At 39.8% G+C, this 25,163-nt stretch overlaps 1 protein-coding gene across 1 annotated transcript in view; it reads left to right on the top strand.

Moving 5' to 3' along the window:
• dnah5 (dynein, axonemal, heavy chain 5) overlaps positions 1-25,163 on the top strand; it is a gene marked incomplete at both ends in the record, with an annotated part of 139,794 nt that overhangs the window by 60,650 nt on the left and 53,981 nt on the right. The window contains 8 exons of the mRNA XM_079429461.1: positions 886-1,039; positions 15,016-15,283; positions 16,209-16,440; positions 17,128-17,242; positions 19,603-19,779; positions 22,201-22,404; positions 23,154-23,333; positions 24,758-24,895. Coding sequence (XP_079285587.1) covers positions 886-1,039; positions 15,016-15,283; positions 16,209-16,440; positions 17,128-17,242; positions 19,603-19,779; positions 22,201-22,404; positions 23,154-23,333; positions 24,758-24,895 — 1,468 coding nt within the window. The remainder of the gene's footprint in view (positions 1-885; positions 1,040-15,015; positions 15,284-16,208; positions 16,441-17,127; positions 17,243-19,602; positions 19,780-22,200; positions 22,405-23,153; positions 23,334-24,757; positions 24,896-25,163) is intronic.

The following is a 25,163-nucleotide window of genomic DNA, read 5'->3' as shown; positions in this document are numbered from 1 at the left end:
GGTGGAGTGTAAACACTCACGAGAATGAACGAGCAAAACTCCTGCGGCGAGTAGAAGTGCTGTTCAGATCTAGAATTACTTTATCAACTGTAATCCTTTCTTCTTTAAAACAGTTACATCTTTACACCACCTTTCATTGATGTAGAAGCATGTCCCGCCACCACACGATTTCCCCATTTATTTCTGTGTCGCGATCTGCTCTGATCAGCTGAAAGCTCTGCAGATGAAGCGCACTGTCCGGGATGGCGTCATTCAGCCAAGTTTCCATGAAACACAGAGCAGCAGAGTTTGATAAGTCCTTGTTTAACCGGGTAAAGCAGAAGGAGTTGTTTTGTTGGGTAGAGAGCGGAGATTCGCCAGATGGATGCTAGGCAACGGCATTCGAAATCCATGCTGTCTGATCTTCACGAGTGCGTCAGCTCGCTTTCCCCATCTGTGCGTCCTGAATCGCCTGAACAGCGCCGCAGCTCCGCCGACTACTATGCAAAACAGCAAAACATTCGAATAATCGAAAACCGGTTGAAGATTTTGTGGTGTGCTCTGCCGAATGTTCAGTAGTTCTTCCCAGGTGAAACTGATCATGTCTGACAAATGAAAAACTAACAAAAACACTAAAACCAACAAACAAATATGGTTAATATTTAATATTTAAGTTCATATTTTAATAATTTAACAATACATTTGCATGTTCATGATTATTTAATGTTTGTTTATTGGTCACATGACATGTAAACAAATAAAATATAGTTTTAGTAAACATTTTATTTATTTTTATTATTATCTTTTTTTTTTTTAAATGAATAAATTAATAGCTTTTTATCAACCCCAGTTTGGGAAACTTTGCCAGAGGAATAAAGACTACTGTTTTACATGCTGTGTTTTTAGCTCCTACAACACCTTCAACCTGATGGAGGACCTGAAGGGATTGTACAGGACTGCCGGACAACAGGGCAAAGGCATCAGCTTTATTTTCACTGACAACGAGATCAAGGATGAATCCTTCCTGGAGTACATGAACAACGTCCTTTCATCAGGAGAGGTCAGACAACCATTCTGACATCATGCTTATAGAAGCACCCTCCCCCACAAGCCCCACAGCATCCATTCTGAGCCATTTCATGATGTTTTTAGCACACACGCTAAAATAGCCAAGCTACATGTGTTTCAAGGTTACAACGTATGTCCCCCTAATAACTCAACCTTTATTTCACTACAAATAAGTCAGATTTCCTGAGGTGCCATAATGAAAATAAACAAAGGGAGTGTGTCACCCTCTGACAAATTACAGAGCTCATTCTGTGTGGTAATGACACAAATAAATGGAATCTGCGAGGCACGAGATGCATTGCTTCATATTAGAGAGACAGATGGGTTTGTCAAAGAGGGAAAAAAAATGGTAGCTCTGCGTCCTGGAATGTGACACCTGCCAGAGAGCATTGGCTGCACTCACTTGTTGTGGATTTCATCCATCACACTGAAACTAACAGAGCAGCATTGAGGAGGTGTTGCATTAACATGACCGCACCTCAGGGGAGAACACTGCACTTCTGCACAGCTGAAGGTGGAAAGAGGGATAAGTTGGATAGACAAACTGTTTATTTAGAATTACATTTATTGAAAGAGACGGGGCACATGAGTCAAATATTCCAAGATATATAATATTCTTGTGGCCCTTGTCCTGACTAAGCTTAATCTTAAACTAAAATAATTTCTTCTTAATAATAATAATAATGGTCACCCTTTATTTGAAGGTCCAATTCTCACCATTAACAAACCATTAACTTTTTAATGTTTTTTTTTTTTCTTTAATTGCTTTATAAGTACTAATAAACAACCAATATGTTAATAATAGGCATGCTAATAAGCAGCTAGTTAATAATGAGAATTGGTCCTTATACTAAAGTGTTACGAAAATAATAATAATAATAATTGATTGAATGATTGATTGATTGTTTAAGTTGACTGGGACAGGGGCCATATTCTGCAATTCCCTAAATTTAATTACTGGATAAAACAAATTTTTTATGCTTTTTTTTTTTTATCAAAACAATAATTTGTGACCTGTGCTGGCAAAATGAGTCAGAATGCACACAGGCTAATTATGAGCTACATGCAAAAAAAAGTTAAAAAAATGCCGATTATAGCCGAGTTTGAGGTTTTCACAAAAATAAGTTAATTAAGCCCTCGTCTAGCAATCCCAATGCTCCGAATAGTAAGTAAACATCTAAAATTATCTTTATTTGGACGTTTTCTGAGAGGAGTAGCTTTTCTCCTCTCACTTGTTGCGATGACTCTCATCTCAAGCACCCCCATAAAAACTTCCTGCAGCGATAAATCTACACAGAATTATAGTATTTAAGTAGGCTATTCATGCAAACATAACCCGTTATGTCTTAAATGAATGTTTGGGGAACTGTTGGGGAAAAACATCTGATGTGTAAATTTATATTAGATGCGTGCATTAGAGTAGGTCTTAATATATAGGCCGTCTGTCTCATTAACGTTAATGTTAAACAATAAAAGAAAGAGTGAATCACTTGCTGCTCTTGACTGAACTGCTTTTGTAGTTTTAATTATCAATTTATTTGTAATGAACACACTAAATAGATTTTTACATTTGATTATTTGTTTTACTTGAATTCTTTGGTTTAGATATAAAATGAAAACGGTAATGCAGTATTTGCTTTTCTTATATTTATTCTACTGGTTTTTTTTTGCATCTGTTCTTATTTATATTAAACAAAGATAAAATAAAAATTTATATATTACTTAATATAGTAATTATTATTTAACTAAATTTTTATCTTTATGGTTTTATTAAAATTTATCTCGATTTTTCTCAAAATTGAGTTTGCTGACTTTATCGACTTCAAACGGATGTAGCTCAGTAATTTTTCATCCGATTCCAACAAATTATACATCATTTTTAAGGACTTTTATTGGAGAATGTGAAAATAGAAATAACTCATTTGCTCATTGTGACTTATTTTTCTTCAATTAGTTACAATTACAGTTAGCTATAACTACTAGCTCTTTTAGTGATTTTCCTTTAAAATTAAAGGAAAATCACTAAAATTAAAACCATCATATTAATAGGGAAAAAACGATAAAAGTCATTTTTGTGTGGTAGATGTCCTGCTAAATGCTACAATTTTGCCAGCTTTTGTGAATAATAACGGGTTTCCATGAGAGGGTGTTGTTCGTGCTGATTTTGGGGGTATATATGTGGAATGACTGTGAAATGGATTAAAACACGGTTAAGATGTGATTAACATTATTATTGTATTGTTATTATGGTAGGAAAAAAACAATCAAATTTGCATAATATTTAATAAACAAAAAACTCAAAGGGTAAATGTTATGAAATACAAATTCTGTGGAAATCAGCAGAACAATCTGCAGAGATCTGTGCGAAAAGATTCCTTGTGGGCCGACAAGAAAGAGGAAGAGAGAGAGTAGGTAGCCACAGGGAAGGCAGTCAGAGAATAAGTACCAGGAAAAATAAAAAGCTTTACAAATGACTAAATGTGTTTAATTAACACTATGCTCCAATGTGTCTTTCTCACCGTCCCTGAATAAATAAAGGGGTTTGAGAATAATTGGCTATCATTTAAACTGCAGTGTGCACCTTTTGGAGTTTTTTAAGCTGTCATAAAGTCTTAGAAAGGTTTTCGGTCAGCCAGGTTTGGTGAAGGTTGTTATTTCATTAATCATGGTGTTAAGTACATAAAGGCAAGTGACTGCACTGGAGAAGAGTACTCGAGGACCTGGGGATAGATGGCCCTGCTCAAGAATATTAATGAAACGCACACACTCTCAGTTATATGGAGGATCTCAGGGTTTAGTTGAGAAACTGATGAGGCGAGACAGGTGTGTCGATGTGGAAGACAGAGGCAATAACAAATGGAGTTTAGTGCAAGTTTATTATCCAAGATTGTGAAAAGAGAGCAGAACAGCAAGATGAGTCTTTAGAGGACATGACGAGACAGACTCCAGGATTTTTATCTCATGGTAATTTGCTGTATTTCTGTGAGACTGAGAGAGGCCGGTGTAGTCAAACTTAAGTGAAATATATTGCCTTGTTCCAGTCGTGCAATAATCCATTTGTAGTCCTTCTGAGAGCTTTTTTCTCTACTGACGGACTGTTGTAGCATAGTCTAATATAATAGCATTGTCAGTGAGGCCCAGCAGTATCAGACAACATTGACAATCTGGGATTCCAAATGTAATTTAAAACCTGGAAATAAACTGTTTTAGTGTTTCTGAATATTTAGAACTAAGAAACAGTATGGTCTAAACTAAAAAAAAGAAATAAGATATTACACTATTTCTAAGTATTTAATCAAATGAGCAAATTTGTGACTATGTTAACATGTCAAAAAACTTCCATTGATGACCACAACATACTCCTTGGAACATACTCAAATCAAACTGGTATAACAAATACTTTTCAGTCCCATGCCAGCTCGGGTGCTGCCGTAAGTAAAAGGAGCACAATAAATCACACCCAACTTTTTACTACTAATAATATTATTTTTTTTAAAGAAAGTATTAAATTGGCAAAGCACAACATAGAAGTACTTTATCTATATTGGTTATAGATTTTTGCAATGCACAGTAACTTTTATTAACTAAATCCACTTCACCAGTTTATTACTCTTCAACAGTGATGCTATAGAGCTACTGCAAAAACGTCTTAGGTTACGTATGTAACTCCAGTTCCTCGAGGGAACGAGACACTGCGTCTGGAGATGCTTTGGGGAACGCCTTCAGCGTAACGTCTCTGAATACAAGTGAAATCTGTCCAAAGGATGGGCGAGACGTCACAGGCGAAGTGACGTAATGACCAACTGGGATAAAAGCACGTGCGGTGAAACGGGTGTCAGCTTCTAGAATGCAGCAAGCGCTGGCAGGGATGCCGGAAGTGTGGCCTCGAGACACAGCGTCTCATCCCCTCGAGGAACTGGGGTTACATACGTAACCTAAGACATTCCTCTTCAGGAACTCGAGCTGCATCCGGGGATGCTTTGGGGAACGAGATATCTATGCTGCCAGATTTACCAATCCCTGCCCAGTGTGTATCCCTGCGGAGCACATCTAGGGCGAGAGGACGGAAGAGCCTGGAGTGGCCCGCATGTCCAGGCCGTAGACCATCCCGCAGCGTTGCAGATTCGAGAAAGGCCTTTGAGGCCGCCACACTCCTAGTGGAATGAGCCTTGACTCCCATCGGCGAGGGGAGATCAGAGGACTCGTAGGCAATGTGAATGGCATCGACAATCCACCGACTGAGGGTCTGCTTTGAAGCAGGAAGACCTCTCTTAGGGGGACCATAGCAAATCAGCAGTTGGTCCGCCCTTCAGTACAAGGCCTGCAGTACGACAGGCTGTGGCATGATGGAAGGAACTTTGGGGATGTACCCTGCACGAGGGTACAAAAAGGCTTTGGCCATGCCGGGCGCAAAGTCCAAGTGAGTAGGGGCCACTGACAGTCAAGTCAAGTCAAAGTTTATTTCTATAGCACGTTTAAAAGCAACAGAGTTGCATCAAAGTGATGTACAACAAATACAAATACAATACAGCAAAAACAGAGCCTTAAGCAGGCATTATTCAAAAGCCAGGGAGAACAAATAAGATTAAATAGCAAATTTAAAACTAGCTAGTGAAGGAGCGAGTCTCACATTTACAGGCAGACTATTCCAAAGTTTCGGGGCTGCAGCTGAAAAAGCCCGGCCACCCTTGGTTTTACAGCGACAACGTGGGACCGTTAAAAGAAATTGATTACTGGACCTAAGAGCTCTTTGAGGAGAATAAGCAATCAGAAGGTCACTGATATATTTTGGTGCAAGGCCAGCTAGCGCCTTGTACACATAAACAGCTATTTTAAAATCGATTCTGAACTTTACAGAAAGCCAATGTAAAGATGCTAGGATTGGAGAAATGGGATCCTTCTTTCGTGTTCCAGTAAGAAGCCTCGCTGCAGCATTCTGGACAATTTGTAAGCGAGATAGATAGAGGCAGTCCCCAATAAAGGGAATTACAGTAGTCCAAGCGAGATGTTATGAAAGCATGTATTACAGTCTCCAAGTCTTTATGAGGCAACAATTGTTTCAACTTAGCAATGGATCTAAGATGGAAAAAGCTCCCCTTTACCACTGTACTAATTTGTTTATCGAATTTAAGAAACGAATCAAATGTAACCCCAAGATTTCTTACATAGGGTTGAACACTAGCGGAAAGGGACCCTAAATTAAAATCAGATGAATATCTAGAGTGACCTAAAATCCAAATTTCACTTTTGCTTTCGTTTAATTGTAGAAAGTTATCAGCCATCCAACCTTTTATCTCCTCAAAACAGTCATCAAGCACATCCAAAGAGCCACTGCCGTCAGTTTTTGCTGGAAGATAAAACTATGTATCGTCAGCATAACAGTGGTTAGAGATATTATATTTCTTAAAAATGGCTCCCAAAGGAAGCAGGCATAGTGAAAAGAGAAGAGGGCCTAAGAGGGAACCTTGGGGCACGCCACATAACAAAGGAGCCGATGAGGAAGAAAAATTCCCAATATTCACTGAGAAGGTTCTATTTTTAAGATAAGAGGCCAACCACTGCAGAGCGGTACCCTGAATACCCTCCCACTTTTCCAGCCGCTGTAGCAGAATACTGTGATCAATTGTGTCGAATGCTGCGCTGCACTAAGATCCAACAAAACAAGTACCGCATAAGAACCAGTGTCAAGAATTTGCAGAAGGTCATTACTGACTTTCAACAATGCAGTTTCAGTGCTGTGTAGTGATCTAAAACCGACTGGAAAGTGTCCAGGACATTGAACATACTAATGTAGGAATCCAACTGACTGTAGGCAGCTCTCTCTAACAATTTTGAGATAAAAGACAATTTGGAAATAGGCCTAAAATTACTGAAAATAGATTGGTCAAGATGAGGTTTCTTTAGCAGAGGATGGACTATAGCATGTTTAAAACTAGCAGGTACAACTCCACTTTCCAAAGAGTTATTAATGATAGCTGTTACATCCGGACTCAAGGTTGCAAACACTTCCTTAAATAGATGAGCTGGAATGACATCAGACTCACAAGTGGACAATTTAACCTTAGAAACAATACCAGCTAGCTGTACAGAGGAAATGGGGTGAAAGCAGGTTAACAACTCTGTAGGTGAACAGCTCAATGGAGGGTCAAATATCGATGGCTTAATAGAAGCTATGATATCCAGTACTTTGTTGTCAAAAAATTTGTAAAAGTTCTCACAGGTCTCCCGACATGGATCAAGAGACGGGGCAGGTACGGGATTTAGTAGCAAATCAAAAGTCTTAAACAGCATCCTCGGTCGATTCACATTTTCAGTAATAATATTAGAAAAGAATTCAAACTTAGCCTCTTTGACTGATTTTTGATAACTAGCTAAACACGCCCTTAAACACTGATATGAAACTTGGAGTTTGTCCCTTTTCCATTTTCGCTCTGCCTTACGACACACCTGTCTGAGAGCACAGGTGTTTGCATTTAACCAAGGCTGAGAAATGTTGTTTCTCTTCACTTTCCTTGGCTTAAGGGGAGCAACAGAATCAATAGAAATGGAACAGGAATTAGTAAAAACCTGCAACATCTCTTCCGTGTTTAATTTGTCGAAAGAGGCGGCATCTGCAAAGTTTGCTAGACAGTGCTCTGAAAATAAACTGGCAGTAAGTGGCTGAATAAAACAAGAGTAGCTTACAGACTGAGAGCAAGTAGGGGTGGTGGAAACACAGACAAATTCAAACAGAATTGGCAAATGGTCTGAAAAGGCAGCATCAATCACTCTCAAATGTGTTATTGGGAAGCCATAAGACAACACTAAATCTAATGTGTGACCCAAATTGTGAGTAGGGCTAGACACATATTGGGACAGATTCAAGGAATCAATAAGGAGTAAAAACTCTTTCACCAAGGGTTTGGATGGACAACAGAGGTGAATATTAAAATCTCCTAGAATCAATCAATCTATCACAACGAGACACGATATCAGCAAGAATCTCTGAGATTTGTTGAATAAAATCTTTGTTGTATTTTGGAGGCCTGTAAACCAGTGCACATAACACATAACCCCTATATCAATTCTCATTAACTGTACCTCAAAGCTGGAGTACACATCAGTGTGCAATTTTTGGTTTTTAAAATAACTTTTAAAAACAGTAACAACACCACCACCATGACCAGTATGCCTTGGAGTTCACCAAGAGATAAAAAATCATTCTGTTGCAGCCATGTCTCAGTCACAAATAAAAAATCATTTAAAATAAATGACTTGTTTGATAAAGACCTTGCATTGAACAAGGCCATCTTCACCGTCCGTGGCACATCATTTACAGCATTTGACGATGATAACTTAATTGAACAGAGATTTAGTGGATTTACAGACCGGGATTCCGTCTTTGATGAACGATGTGAAGAAATTAATACTGGGATACTGTTACTGGAGGCGAACTGCGCGCCCTTACAAATACTGCGACGAGATCCTCGGTGGACATATCGGGGACGGCGCAGAAATTCCAAGGAAGCACAGGATTTAAAAATGTCCGTGGGAAGAGGGTATGACAGGGCCTGCAGATCCCCAACTCTCTTTAGAGAAGAAATCGCCAGAAGAAACACAGTCTTCAGGGTGAGATGGTGATCCGAGATCTCCTCAATAGGCTCGAAGGGAGGCCAACAGAGAGCATCCAACACCACAGCCAGGTCCCAAGGAGGAATCCGGGACCGTACTGGGGGCCTTAGCCTCAGTGCACCATGGAGGAAACGTGTAACTAGGGATTGTCTACCCACTGACTGTCCACCAAGAGAGGCATGGTAAGCCAAATTCACCGCCAAAAAAACCTTCAAGGTGGAGTGGGTTAACCCTGCGGAGAGTCGAGCCTGCAGGAACTCCAGCACTGTACCAACCGGGCAATTAACTGGGTCGAGCTGGCGATCTCCGCACCATGAAGTGAAGAGTCTCCACTTCAGGGCGTACAGTTTCCTCGTTGAGGGAGCTCTGGTTTGGCGGATGGTCTTAACAACCTCGGTTGAGAGACCGGAAGCTATGAGTCGTGCCCCCTCAGAAGCCACACCCACAGCCTCCATAACTCCGGGCGGGGGTGCTCCTGTCTGTCTCCCATGGAGAGCCGTCGAGGAGGGAAATCAGGTCCGAGAACCATACTCGGCCCGGCCAAAGCGGGGCTACTGGCAGCAGCCGTACCCTGTCCCAGCGCACTCTCTCCAGAACTCTGGGGAGCAGAGCAATCGGGGGAAAGGTGTACAGACGAAGCCTCTGCCACGACTGTACCATGGCATCCAGCCCCAGTGGAGCTGGATGAACTAGAGAGTACCAGAGGGGGCATTGCGCTGTCTCCTGAGTGGCGAAAAGGTCCACCTGAGCCTGGCCAAACACTCTCCAGATCTGCTTCACCACCTCGGTCCCACCTTCACCCACTGTCTCGACAGTATGTCTGCTCCCACATTGAGATGCCCAGAGATGTAAACTGCTCTTAGTGAGAGAAGTTTGCCCTGGGACCACACAAGGATCTAGTGCGCCAATCTGTACAGGGGCGCGACTGCAGACCTCCTTGGTGGTTGATATAAGAGACCACCGCTGTGTTGTTGGTGCGCACCTCTTAGGTGATCTCTTAGGTCTGGGAGAAAGTGTTTCAGAGCCTGAAACACAGCCAGCATCTCCAGCCGGTTGATGTGCCAAGCGAGATGATGACCCCTCTACAGAACGCGGGCACCGGGCCCTGAGACAAGAACCAAGGTTGTCTCCCCATGTCTAAGGCACGTAGGCACCGCCACTTGACCTTGATCATGCGAAGCGGGTTTCCCCTCAAGGAGAAGCCCTTGGTCTTGAGCCACCACTGTAGGGGTCTCATGTACAGCAGGCCAGTAGGTATCACGTTGGACGCAGCTGCCATCAGACCCAGCAGTCTCTGAAACAGCTTGACAGTGAGTGACTGGCCTTCTTGCACTCTCCTGACTTCCGTGAGGATTGACTCGATCCAAGCAGGGGACATACGTGCCTGCATCGTGGTCGAATCCCACACCACACCAAGATAAGTGGTTCTCTGTAATGGAGAAAGAACACTCTTCTTGGCGTTCAGTCTTAACCCCAACACTTTCATTTGAGCGAGAACAACATCTTGATGTTGAGCCGCCATCCGCACTGATTGAGCGAGAATCAACCAATCGTCGATATAATTGAGTATGTGGACGCCCTGTAGCCACAGTGGAGCTAACGCGGCGTTCACACACTTCGTAAAAGTGCGAGGTGAGAGTGCTAGGCCGAAGGGAAGAACCCGATACTGGTAAGCTTTGCCCCCGAAAGCAAACCTCAGGATCTTCCTGTGAGTGGGAAGGATGGAGACATGGAAATATGCGTCTTTTAGATCCATTGCAACAAACCCGTCCTCGGACCTGATTTGAGACACGACCTGCTTGAGTGTAAGCATCTTGAACTTCAGTCTGCTGACTGAGCGGTTCAACTGATGCAGATCTAAAATGGGACACAACCCTCTTTGGAACTATGAAGTACTGGCTGTAGAACCCGGACTCTCTTTCGTGAGGAGGAGCCACCTCGATGGCCTCCTTCCTTAAGAGAGTATCTACCTCTTGTTCCATTACCAGAGCCTGCTCGGGGCCCACCAGAGTGGAATTCACCCCGTTGAATTGAGGCAGACAAGAACCGAACTGGATTCTGTAGCCTCTCTCTACAGTGCGCAGGACCCACTGAGACACATTTGGCAGTAGTTTCCACGCTGCGAAATAGTCTAATTAGGGAATCAGTCTCTCGAGACTGGCCTCTGGTGTAATTAGAACGGCACACCGGCAGGGAACGGCCGAACTAGCTGCTCCAGAGACCCCCGAAGGGGTGGAGACCATCTCAGCTCCTCTACGCTTCCGGCCGGAAGAGACTGAGATGTGTGCTCGCTGGAGATCGCTGCGCCCTGGCAGGGGTTAGCAGATCGATCTCCTGAGGGTACTGGGGCGAGACGGGCACCGTGCACTGCGGTGAACGCCGCTCTTCCCCAGTGGGGGCTACCCTCATAAGCCCTGGGCCACCAGCCTCAGGGCTTCTTGGCTGAAGACGTCTTCGTCTGATGAACGGTCCGCAGATCCGGCTTAGGCAGCGAGGTCCTCGACTGTCCCTTCTTACCGCCCCGGCCCCGATTTTTATGCGGGGGAGCACAGGCAGTGACACTCTCTTTTTGAGCCTCCCTCTACGAGGTGCCAGCACGCGGCAGGGGCTCCCCTCTGTAACCGCGCTCACTCGTCCCCATCACATTACCGTAGTAATCCGATGAGGGGACGAAGAGGTGGGCCGAGAAAGGTTTCCCCCACGACCTCGATACCTCAGTGTGGAGATCGGGGGAAAAAAAGGCAGGTTCCGATGTGGAGGTGGAGTCTTAAACCGCAGAAAGTGCTCATCTAATTTGCCCATCTGTGGTTCGACAGGACACTCGGCCGGCCAGTCAAGACTCAACTTGGCCACGGCACGAGTGACCACCTCCACAAGCTCCTCATATTGGGGTGAAAGAGGGGGCGCAACGTATTCAATGTTCTCCATGTCAACCTCGGAGGAGGAAGACCGGAGAAGCGCCGCGGCCGCTGCCCGAGGGGAAGTATCCGCTTAGCGGGCTTCCGATATCGGGCAGCGGTCATGGGATCTGACTGGTGAGGACGGAGATAGAGACTCGCTTGTCTCCGATCCCTCCAACAAATCCCATTGCGAACCCCACGAACGCCGCTGCCGCTCCACCTCGGCAGACGTGGGGCCAGTGCAGCGGGGAACGCTAATGAAAGAACCCTCGCTAGAGAAGAGGGCCTTTCGGGAGCGAAGCACACTCAGAGGGAGGCTCTCGCAGTGCGGGCAGTCAGCCCCCTCAAGAGCCGCCTCCGCATGCCTCGCTCCCAAGCAAACCACACACAAGCTGTATGTATCACCTGCACACAAAAAGCGTTTGCAGGGAGGAACACACTGCTTGTATTGTGATTTGCTCTCGTGCTTAGCCTTGTACTGGCTTTTTGGCATGTGTTTTTTTTTTCACTGCCTGTAAATACATGATTGTTAGAACAATGTTGTTTGAATAAAGCTTTTACATGTGTTGTTGACTTGTTTATTTATTGTCATGGTTACTTTTATTTACATTTTACTCATTTGTTCATGTTTCCTGTTTTCAGTAAATAAAATATAATTGTTTCATTATATCATTAATTCATGACTTGACTGAAAATTGAGATGTATTCACCTTGGCTGGATTTGTCTAGTGTACAGTCATGCATAGCTATGGCATATGAAAAAGCAAATTACATTTTGCTTGTTTCACTAAAAAATATAATTAATTATTGGTCAGCATTTATCATTATTATTGTTCATAAGTTTTGGGCAACCAATGCATTCTGAAGGAATCTTAATTTCTAAATAGTAATACTTACATTTTTCGAGTAAAATCAACAATACTCTCCAAAGGTAAGATCTTTGAGCAGCTGATTGACACAGAAATGACAAACATGGAGGAAAACATACTAGGTAGGTAGGGTTGTGGATTTATTGATGCTTTGAGATGTTTGTGCGCCTGTCGCTCTTATTTTATTTTTATTATTATTTATTATTACTGCAGAATATACAAGCTCAGGGAAAGATGGTAGTAGCTTTAACAATGAACTAGAGCCCTGTACGGGCCTAAAGTTTTGGCCCTGGCCCGAGAAGCTCAGGCCCTAGCCCGTCTCACGTCCGACAGTTTATCAGAATTACCGGCCCGTGTCCGACCCTTCTCCTAAAACAGTTTATACTACTGTTTCGGCTATTAAAATAGTTCAGTTGTGTGTGTAATGGCAAAATTATTATATTTGGTTTTGTTTTTTAAGTTAATTTAGAAAAACGTTTAGAGCATTTTTGTTCGTTAAATAGCCTATAAGTTTTTGTTTTTTTAAGTAACAACCAAGCGGCCTGCGGCTGCATGAGCTGATCATAGCCTATGTTTGATCAATTTAGCCTTCTCATATCATCACAACTTGCCAAAAATAAAATAGTATATAACAATGGTTAAACGTTAAACCTGCGCTATAATAATAATGTAGGCTATATATATAGCTATCTAAGTTTGTGCGGAGAGTGGAAGCTAAAGCGTGCTCTGCAGGACATCGAGGCACCAGCGCAAACACTTGCATTGTTTTCAGTGGAAACTAATTAAAATAGCCTATGCTGTCATTTTTTTTATTTTTTATAAAGGTAAGAGTAATACATCATTCGGACCTGTAAAGGGTGTACTTGTATTTGTGTGCACAAACAAAGAAAACAAACATGATGCGCTTTCTGTCGTCTTGAACAGGAGCACTTCACAAAAATGAACCGAAGCTGAGCGAATACATGCCTCACAGACATGATACATATATCTATAGAACGCTTTAAATTATCACTTAACGAAATAAAAAAATTGAAAACAAAAACTTTTATTATAATCATAATCATAATCAATAAAGATGCATTTCTCTCTAAAGGCGCGTCTAATGAGGAGACGGCGAGTCAGGATCAGGAACTTCATCCTTGCGACACGGACTCAGAAAACATCAAAATATTTACAGATAGATGAATTAAACCTGTCGCTCATATCTTTTTTTTTCGCACTTGTTATAACGTCATAGATCACATGATAACGTCAACATGGCAGATCTCATTCATACTCAACGAGATTTGGCTGTAAAGTACATACTCTTTTAGCGCTCGTTAAGTAAGTACTTCTTGAAAAAAAGTACCTACTCGTTGAGTATGCGGTTTCGGATGCAGCCCTTGTGTTTGCAGTCCTGGGCCGGTTCGTTGATGTTCGTTGTCTTTACCCGGTGTCCTGCCCTGCCCTGCCCGTTTTCCCCTACGGGGTAGTTTTTATTTGTTTATTTTATTTTATAATTAATAAAGCCCAAATTTTTCTCCTGCATTTGAGTCCTCGCTCTATCCCTGCACCCAACCATCATGTTTTTTCATTGTGCATTCCAATTAATCTCAATCAAACTGCAGTTCGGTTATTTTGATTAGGTTAAAAAATAACGAATAAATTATACAGCTAATTAACTCAATAAAACACAATAAAAACATGATAAAAAACATGATTTAAAAAAAAAAACAAAAAAAACTGTTTTTGCAAATAAACTCTTCATTTTTAAACTGTCACAATAGGGGTTCTATTACAAATAAAACACTTGTTTAAGTGTGATAAACTCAAGTAAATACTTATCAACGCTTCGAAGATCCCAACTCTAATGTACCCCAAATTCGTGACAGGGCTTGAGGGCCTTTTTTTCAATTCAATAAATAATTCCCAAGCAATATGATCACCTCAAAAGAAATTATTCACTAAATAATGAAAAATCTGAGACCCTTTATTCAGCCTCATGTCATTCCAAATCCATTCTTTCTTCTGTGGAGCATAAAAGGAGGTGTTTTGAAGAAACTGTTCAGACTGTTCTTTGCCATGCATTGCTATTCATTAACCAGGGGCTACCAAGGTAGCATAAAATCATATCATGAGCTGTATTCCAAGTCTCCTGATGCCATATGATAGAAATGTGTGAAAAAAAATTTCATTAGTTTATTTGAATATGTGTAGTTTTACACATATTCAGATATGGCGAATCACAACCAGTTGCTATTTTTGTTTACATCAAACAAGAAAATATGCAACAAACAACTTTCATTGTATGTAAAGGAGCACTGTCTGTAGAATGTCTTCTTCTGTGGTCCATGACAGAAAGACATACAGGTTGGGAAAGACGTGAGTATGAATAAATGATAACAGACTTTGTATTTTTGGGTGAACTATCCCTTAAGTGATTTAGAGAATGACTAAGAACATTTAAATGTCTTCTTCCCTCCCTTGAAGGAATAATTTTATCCCCACGGGTGTGTCATTTTGTCTAAATTGGACATTTGTCGTAAATTCCCAGAGAAACCAGGGCTAGGTTTAATCTAATGAGCTCTGAAATATTCTTTCTGCCACAGGTGTCCAATCTGTTTGCTCGAGATGAGATCGACGAGATTATCAGTGACCTCATTCCAGTCATGAAGCGAGAGTTTCCACGGCGACCACCCACAAATGAAAACCTACATGAGTATTTTATGAGCAGAGTGAGGCAGAACCTTCATGTGGTTCTGTGCTTCTCTCCAGTTGGCGAGAGGTTCCGTAATCGAGCTTTGAAGTTTCCTGCTCTCATTTCAGGGTGCACCATGGACTGGTTTAGCCGCTGGCCCAAAGATGCTCTAATCGCAGGTCAGTAATTTGATACATCAGACCCATAAAGGATCAGTATAACCCAGTGGGAGCCCGAAAATCTGGTGATTCTGATGCCCCAATATATTAAAAATATTTCATGTCTAAGAGGGGATGCAGCACATGTTTTGAGAGAGTGCATTTACTCAAACGTGTGCTGGATCAAACAAAATTTAGAATGGAGCAGATTGGTTTGATATAGTGGCAATATTATACTGCTGTTTCAAACAGTTTTGGACCCATTTGACCCCATTTGCTTCATGGGTACTGAGAGACATCCAGAGATTTATAACTGTAAATTCCAAATAAGTATATATTAGATCTCCCTTTCAGCAGAGGGGAAGAAAAAAGGGCATTTTATTTACAGGGGGAACAGTCTGTTTCAAACCATTAGGAGCTTTAAAAAATTGTACTGGTGAAGCATTTACTACAAAATAATAGCATTTTTGTGATTTGTATGCTGCTTGTGGAATAAAAAAATAATTCCAGAACCCCAGCATCTACAAACAATTTCTAAACCGCCCGAATCCCAGACCAAATTTACCTGTAAAAATCAACACTCAAACCAAGGTCTTATCATGCTAATTGTCTATTCTGAAAATAGTCACCATGATTTATTGTCAGAGTAAATGTGTGTGCCTGTACAATTCAATGGAGAAAACAAGTAATTTAGGGACGACACAATGTTCCACAAACAATTTAAATCAATCACGTTTAAGAGAACATTCTGCTCTGTTAGAACTGGAGGGTTAATGTAGCTGAGAATGAAACAATAATTTAAACATTGAAAGACAATCAAGAAGAGCATCACAGCAATCAGCCATAGCAAAATGAATGTGATTGTAGCTACTGCTAGATAAACAGTTTATATGCATATTGTGCAAAGAAATAAGAAAAATATTGTTGTTTGTTTGTTTTTCCTCAGTGTCAGAGAACTTCCTGTCCACGTATGACATAGACTGCACTCCTGAGGTCAAGGGGGAAGTAGTTCAGTGCATGGGCTCTTTTCAGGATGGGGTGGCAGAAAAATGTGCAGATTATTTTCAGAGGTACCGACGTTCCACACATGTCACACCAAAATCCTACCTGTCCTTCATCCATGACTACAAGGCCATCTACAAAGAAAAGCACTCAGAGGTTCAGACTCTTGCCGACAGGTCAGTGTAATCAGAAATAGAAATATAAGAGCTTGAATAAAAACAAAAAAAAGAAATATATATATATATATATATATATATATATATAAAATGTTTTGTATTATGTCCTGAGTTTGAGGGGTGAATTCACTAAAGATTCACTAAAGTGTCATGCTACTTTTATACGTTGCATTTATGCAGGAAAAAAAACCATTATAACCAGGTGCTAAACCTCGTGTTAAAATAGTGCTGCGCTTTGTATATTTGAATAAAGACATTGTCAATCCTTTTAGCCCAAACATGCCACCTTTCTATGTAAATTAATCTACATATTACACTTTATGCAAAAACCAGTCTATATTTGCCTGCTATTATTACTGTAGTATTACTGACCAAGGAAATGAGATGGTAGATTGGATGCTGTGGCGTAATACAGTAAAATCCTCTCAAAGTACGCCAGATTGCAGCAATGTTCTGCATCCTCCACAACCTACTGCAATATCTAATATTGTGCTGTGCATGGACCTTTGTGGGTGCATTTGTATCGTTACCCAATTTGCATAATTAATTTAGTCAATGCAAATAAACAGCACTATCATCAGGCGCAATTTATTCTTAGTGGATTCCCCCCTGACTTTCTGTAAAAATTAATTATAGAGTCTGGAACCATGTATCATAGTTTAATTTCTAAGTGTATTGTTTCATTAGGATGAATACTGGCCTTCAGAAACTCAAGGAGGCCTCTGAGTCTGTTGCTGCCCTCAGCAAAGAACTGGAGGTGAAGGAGAAAGAACTTCAAATAGCCAATGAGAAGGCTGATATGGTAAATGTGTTACCATGATACCATGTGTACCTCCCAATATAACTTTCAATTCAGTCAGATTATTTCATAATGTTACTTAATGTCTAACCATAGTTGGCTGGTAAAGGTCAACAAAAAAGTCTTCTCAAAGTCCTGGTCAATTTTAACAAAGGCCCCTCAGGAGTGTGTCCACTTCATTCTGTACACGACTGAGTGCATCATCCCAAAAATGAAATTTCTAGGCAATATTGAAGTTCTAGGTTTGTTGTACCAGGAGTACAAAGGCTTATTACTCCAATATCAACATGTTTGTGCCCTGGGGACAAAACGAGGGAAAGGATATTTGTCCTTAAAAGAAATAACAGACTACAGGCCTGTAGTTATTTTTGACAAATTGTGCAGGTCAGCTTGTTCAGATTGACAGAGCACAATTACATATCCTCTTCTCCAGGTTAAACTAGATCAGGGATGTAAAAGCTCCTGGAGGACCACTGTCCATCAGACTTTAGCTCCATCCCTAATCAAACACTCTTGAAAAATACAACCAAAGTCTTTAGGACTGCTTGAAGATTACAAGCAGGTGTGTTTGATTAGGGATGGAAATTAAACTCTACAGAACAGGTCTAAAATTGCCCATCTATGCACTAGATGATGTGGGGTTTTTTTCCACAGACTTTTTAAACTGTTCATACTGACAGCAATTTTCACATGCCAGGTCGCTGTACTGTTGGTTGGTTGTTTGTAGGTGTTCCTACTGTTCCAGGGTTCCAGAGAGAGGAGGATTCAAGTTGCAGGGTAAAATAATATTTATTTGACATGAAGAAACAAGGGCTAGACAGGATCAAGTTCACACAGCCATTAAAGGGAGAGCAGTCTGCACAGGAGGATAGGGGTGACGATTGATGAGGCAGAGGAGCAGCTGGCAATGGTGGCAGGTGAGGCAGAGAGAAGGAGAGAGGGAGATGATAGTGGGGGGAACAGCAACCAGGAAGCTGGGGAAACTGGAGAGAAAAATTAATAAATTAATAAAATAAAAAAGGAAAAACGAAACTTAACTGAAACTGAAGGTAAACCACCTTTATTTTAAAGACTTAAAATAAAAGGAAACAAATTCAATATAAATCTGAAAGAGGGATGATGAAGAAAAAAAAAAAAAAATAAATAAACTGGATGTGGAAGCAGGGGCTTTTTGATTATTCATGAATGAATAAATGTAAAAACACAATCTAACCCAGTTTTAAAAAATAAAAAAGTGAACACAAAAACTACAGCCATGTGCCCTGAATGAACAAAGAGACAAACACAACTGGACCTATGAAGCCAGTATCCTGACACTGGATGCCAAGTGGGTTGTGGCCATAGCTTTTGGAAATCTGATCACAAATTAAATGTATTGCTGGTAAAGGTAAGATCTCATTTTATTTAGACAGTAAATCAGTTTGTTTGTTTGTTTTTGTGACAAAGTTGTACATTCTTCAGGGAAAAGCATTTATATGCCTTATGAGCAGCACTCCATTTCGAGGCCTCTATAAGTTCTCTGTAAGAGGACTAAACCAGAAGTGCACAGTTGCCAACACTACAAGTAATATTCAATATGGGTCCAAGGGGCTGTGCAAATTTGTTAACAATTATTCACAGTGAATTCTGTGTATGTGGATGGGGATATATATGTATTTTGAGATTAACTGTTTGCCTTGATTAATGCTGTTGTGATTAATGTGCATGTGCTATCTCTATAGTCAGCAAAAACGGACAAACACTGTTTTCTAAATGCATGTTATAAATCTTATTGTCAAGAACTCATCAGTGCATAGGCTTTATTTTTTTCTAAATGTTATGTTTTTGTAAAATGTAATTAAAATATCATAACTAGACCTTCCATTGAAAACAGTGATGTATGCAGGACTTTGTCCAATCAATTAATCCACTTAAACCATGGCTCTGCAAACTTGCATTCATCTACCTCCACTTTTGAGTGTTATACACACAGCTCGAAATCCAATCAACAACCGATACATAGAACCAAGTCCCAACTGTACAGTTTTCACTTTTCCGATAGTTTGTTACACTCTGATGTACATCGCAATACAGAAGAAAATATATGTTGCTATTTCTGTTTTCTATTTCATCATGACTTGGCTTCATTATGCTGTTTGAATGGAATGTTGCATTCTACTGCATTCTATTCTGTTCTAAATGAAATTCATCATGCTGCATAAAGCTTGAAAGTATACTTTCGGTGAAAGAACTGCCTCCCAATCACAGGCTAATTAAAGATCAATACTGTTCTCTCAAGCATTAGGGTGACAAATTATAGCATGAAATGCTGCAGGTATTACAACATTGTTAATGTTTTCATATTTTTCTCATTTTTGTTTCAGGTGTTGAAGGAGGTGACTGTGAAGGCTCAGGCTGCTGAAAAGGTCAAAGTCGAAGTTCAGAAGGTCAAAGATAAAGCACAAGCCATAGTGGACAGCATCTCTGCTGACAAGGCCATCGCTAAAGAGAAGTTAGAGGCAGCAAGGCCTGCTCTGGAAGAGGCTGAGGCAGCACTGCAGGTCAGGAAAAATACGGAGCGATTACATGGCAGTATTGGAGAGGAGTGTGATGTTCGTGGGGCATTATGGTGCCTGCAGCTTCCATGTAATTACATGCTGCCTGTGAGGCTGTAAAAATAGACCGTGTGATGTCAGGGTTGCTGTAGGGGGTCTCGTAGCGAGCAGGGGTCTGACAGCAGCCACCTCTAACCAACCCCACACACCCACTCAATCACATAACCACCCAAACACATACCCACCTCTTCCCTCCACCACCTGCCCACTGTGTCCCTCCCATGAATCTGTCCATAATGCATCCCATCATTCCTGGGACCCTTTCTTTTTTTCTATTTTCATTTTTCTGTGCATATTTCAATATGTCTGCTCTAGATGACGCAGATCTACAACTTAGCTACATACTTTTAGCTCATTACTCTAGTTTATACAGTAGCTAATAAATGTAATATGTTAAAATATACTTTACTTATTTAGCATAATATTCTAACCAGATATTTTATACATTTTGAATAATTTACAGAGACACCCACATATGAGAAACGCTGTCCTACGTTGTTTTCAGTGAGTTTCCCAAACCATTAAAAGCCCTAAGTATAATCAAAGTGAAATCGAAGAACTTGTGTGATGTAATTTCTAAAATAAAATCAGGCCAAGACAAAGTCTGTATCACGGTTATGTGTTCCATGAGAAAGGAACAAGATGCTGCATCATGGTGTTGACACTGTGGGAATACCTTTAGTGTAACTGGTGTCTGAAGCACATGTGGTTATGACTGGGTGCATACTATAAAAGGGCATCCACATAAAACGTAATCGGCTTTGAATTGTCTAAAGGAGGATGCGCAAGCATGCCTGAAGTGTTGCAACGCAGTGCAGCATCTTGTTGTCAGGAAACCGGGTTATATACATCATCCTGAGATGTTCCCTTTCGAGAGAACAATTTGTCATGGTGTTGACATTACATGAACATTTATACCCACTATTCTATACCGAATAAATGCTGCAGTTCAATGCTCTTTAATACTTACCTACACTCTAAAAAATGCTGGGTTAAAAATAACCCAACTTGGGTTATTTGGCAACCCAGCTCTGGGTAAATATTGGACAAAACACATTCTGGGTTATTTTGACCCAGCTGGCATACATACATACATTTTGGCAACAACCATTCACACCTAAGTTTTGAAAAAGGCTCAAAAAATACTCAGGGGAGGTCTTCTGTGAAGTGCAATGCTTCACTTACTTCCAGACCTACAACACTCTATAGAGATGAATGAATATGAGTAATAAATATTTTTACCAAAAACCAAGATTGTTTGGGACATATAGCATATTGCAATAGTATTTACATTTACACTACCCTTCAAAACCCACTACCCATTTTTTTTATGAAAAATTCAAAATTTAATGAATACTTCTATTAATCAAGGATGCATTAAATTCTAGAGAATGCATGCATTAAAGTATGCATTAAATTCAATCAAGAGTGACAATAAAGAATGGTAAAAAAAATAAATAATAATCTTACAAAATATGTTTTAGTTCAAATAAACACTGAACGTTCTATTCATCAAATAATCCTTAAAAAAAATGTTCCACAAAAATATTAATAATATAAACATGCATATATTTGAACTGTGGTATATGTTAAAATTAGATCAAATAGATTAAAACAGATTAGCACTTGAAGCAGGGACAATAATAGCATTGTCTAGCAGTCTGTCCAATCTGTATTTTCATCTTGCATCATAGACTTAATAAGCCATCATGTCATTGTGTCCATTATCAGATGTAACCTTGCAATATTAACCACTTACCCCTTAATATTAAACATAAGGCATGTCATCATTGTTTTCCAAAAAGTGGAACACATGCATCTGTTTTAATGTGTATAAAACACATAAAAATGTGTTTTAGTGTTTCCGTGACACTTTGAGAACTTCTGGTCTGGTGTTTCTCCTCTATGCCTTTAGCTTCTGTCTTTTCACATCTGTCATCTCTGTTTTCCCATTCTTATTTCTCCTTTTCAGTGTTTTATCACACCTCTATTTACCACGTCCCTTTAATCTACTCCCACTGACACTCTCCTTTACCCTCTATATTACCATAAATACCTCATCCTCAGCTATTAACATCATAGCATACCCTCGAACAACTTGCTGCACTATCCCACTCCTTTCCACTGGTTCCCAGGTTTATACATCTTTCTACTTTATTCAGATGAGATAAGATACATCCATCATGTATTACTCATTAAGCTTAGAGTATGTGTGCAAACTTTGTCAACCAATGAGCCATAACAGCTGCCACTCGGATGAATAAGTTATTCACAGAGTAACTAGTTGGTATGTCAGAATGTTAACAAGATGTCTAATTCACTGTCACTCTGTTTCTTTCTGTATTTCTCTCCCTTATCTGTAAACAGACCATAAAGCCATCAGATATTGCCACGGTGCGAACACTGGGCAGACCGCCCCACCTCATCATGCGTATTATGGACTGTGTGTTATTGCTCTTTCAGAGGAGAGTGAACACGGTGAAAATGGATCCTGAGAAAAACTGCACCATGCCCTCCTGGCAAGAGTCACTCAAACTCATGACTGCTGGCAATTTCCTGGGCAGTCTACAGGTACAAGCCTTAATATCAGATAACTAGACCATTCTTTGCATTTTTCCCTTGTCGCATATAGTAAAGGTTTCTTACCCCAAAACAGTGATATTTTAGTTTTCATAACTATTTTTATAGATAACTAATTGTGTTACCCACACAATTAAACAGGGCCTTTTCTCTGTTCTGAATTCTATTTAATGCTCTCTTAACATGTGAAAAAGTAATAGTGACACCTGTGTTGTTGAAACAGTAACCATGTCTTTTAGTGTAAAGGATTAATCAAATCTATTGTATTTTGTTTATTACTCCACTGTGACTGAATGGACGAATCTGAACATTGTGTACGTACGTACACGTACGTACGTACGTGCATGCATGCATGCTTGCTTGCTTAGTTACATACTTACTTACTTACATGCATACTTTCTTACATACTTACTTATTGATTTTTGGCATTGCACTTAATTTCCAAAGCCAACAGATGGTGTGAAAGTAATTAGGTTTTAGTGGACAAAAATGCCAGAGCACAAAACTCAGTTAAAATATTGGCACAAACAAGTTGAGCTCTGACAGCTAATCAATACAGCATCTTACATAAATTATAGCAATATATTTTGTATAACATATTTTAAAAACTGTCTGTTTACAGACTTTTACAGAAGGCTGAGCTACAAATAATATTGCCATTTTCAAGAGCATAGTTTCAAATATGTTCCATATACTGTACACCAATATTGTTTTACTCTATCTTTTATTTTGTCCTCCAGCAATTCCCCAAAGACACCATCAACGAGGAGGTGGTGGAACTCCTCTCTCCATACTTTGACATGACAGACTATAACATAGAAACAGCCAAGAGGGTGTGTGGCAATGTTGCAGGGCTTTGCTCCTGGACCAAAGCAATGGCTGCCTTCTTCTCTATCAATAAAGAAGTGCTTCCTTTGAAGGTCAGATCACTTGATTAGTTTTACATGATGCAACCTTGTCAAGTTATTAGGATTTCTGGTAACACTTTAAATAAGGTTCATTAGTTTTGTTAACATTAGTAAACATGAACTAAGAAAGCACTTTGAATTACCACTGTGTATGAAATGTGCTATATAAATAAACTTGCCTTGCCTTAGTTAATGTTAATTTTAGAATTTAATGACACCTTATTGCAAAGTGTTACCGGATTTCTTTACTATCAGGCCCTAATTTAAACTGTCAAAAACTGTTAAACTATCAAATCTATTAGTCAATGAATTGCTATTAATATTTGATTATTCTTTACCTTTGGGCATGATTATTTTAGCATGTTTTGATGTATTAGTTTACTTTTAAACAGTTGTCTGATGCCTCAGATGCATGCTTTACAACTTCCACTAGAAAGTATTTTTTAGTTCATATTTGTTAGCTTCAATAGTATACTACTAGTACAAGTTAACTTTTAGTAGATACATGCATGTAAAAATATCTTATTTTTTTCCCTTGGGAAAACAGACTTTGATGCCTCTTGTATTAAGGAGCTCTACATTTACAATTCTGTCTACCACGGCCCCTGAAATATTTACCTTCTTTGGACTAGTAATAGCAAGTAAGAAATGATGGCTGTTTAAAAATATCAAACATTTCATGGGGCCTTTAAAATTGTAAATGTTTTTCAGATGTTAAAGAGCATAATTTAAGTTTATCATTGACAACTTCACAGCTGCACAAATACACAAGATCCCTAATTTTGCGATCATAATGTATTGAATTATTTTTTTTGTGATGCATACTTTATACATTTATATATTCTGGATACATATTTATACAGTGCAAAAATAATAATAATAAAAATAATACAAATCAAACATGCAATTTTAATTCATAAACAGATTATAATGTCAATGTGAAAGTTCACATCTTGAGGCTCTACAATGTGAACTGTAAAAAAAAAAAAAAACACCCAGTGTCAGTCAGGGCTGCATATTGCAATCACAATTACTGTGTGCAACTGTGATTTTGATTTATTTATTCATGTATGTAGAAAATTGCATGTAACCTGATTGCAGCTCATGAATAGTTGTATAGTGGGTCCAAAAATGTACACTCAACAACCACCAAATGTGAGTGAAAACCTATAAGACAAAATAATATAATTATTGCATTATGGTTATTGGAATAAATTGCGCATCCCTGCAGTCAAGCAGACCTGGAGCTCTTTTAAAACAAAAAAACAAACAAAAACAGTTAATTGTAGCAGAAATTTAGCAGAAAAATCACAATTTGATTTAGAACTGCATATTTATAATTAAGTAATGCAAATGCAGTTTATCACTGCCTTTTTGTTTTTGCACAACAGTTAGGCTTTCTTCAACACTGTTCAACACTTTTGCATCATCCTCAGGCTAATCTGGCAGTGCAGGAGAACAAGCTGGCCATAGCTAATGTGGACCTCCAGAAAGCCCAGGCAGAACTAGATGCTAAGCAAGCAGAGCTGGATGTAGTTCAAGCTGAGTATGAGAAGGCCATGATGGAAAAACAGGTAAACAACTGTGTTAGATAGATTACAGCAGGGGTGTTCAATCCAGCTTCTGAAGGGTCACTGTCCTGCAGAGTTTGGCCCCTAAATAAACACACCTGAACCATCTTCTCAAAGTCTTCAGAATTACTAGAAACTTCCAGGTAGGTGTTTTGGGGAAGGTTGGCACTAAACTCTGCAGAACATTCACTCTTCAGCAGCAGGATTGGACACCCCAAGCTTAGGGTCAAATCTTTGTCATCGTCATGACACAAATGATCTAAAAAATAAG

Source organism: Barbus barbus, assembly GCF_936440315.1.
Source record: "Barbus barbus genome assembly, chromosome: 12".
NCBI classification, from domain to species: Eukaryota; Metazoa; Chordata; class Actinopteri; order Cypriniformes; family Cyprinidae; genus Barbus; species Barbus barbus.
The sequence above is the reverse complement of the archived record's forward strand: the minus strand, read 5'-3'. Positions and strand labels throughout refer to the sequence as shown.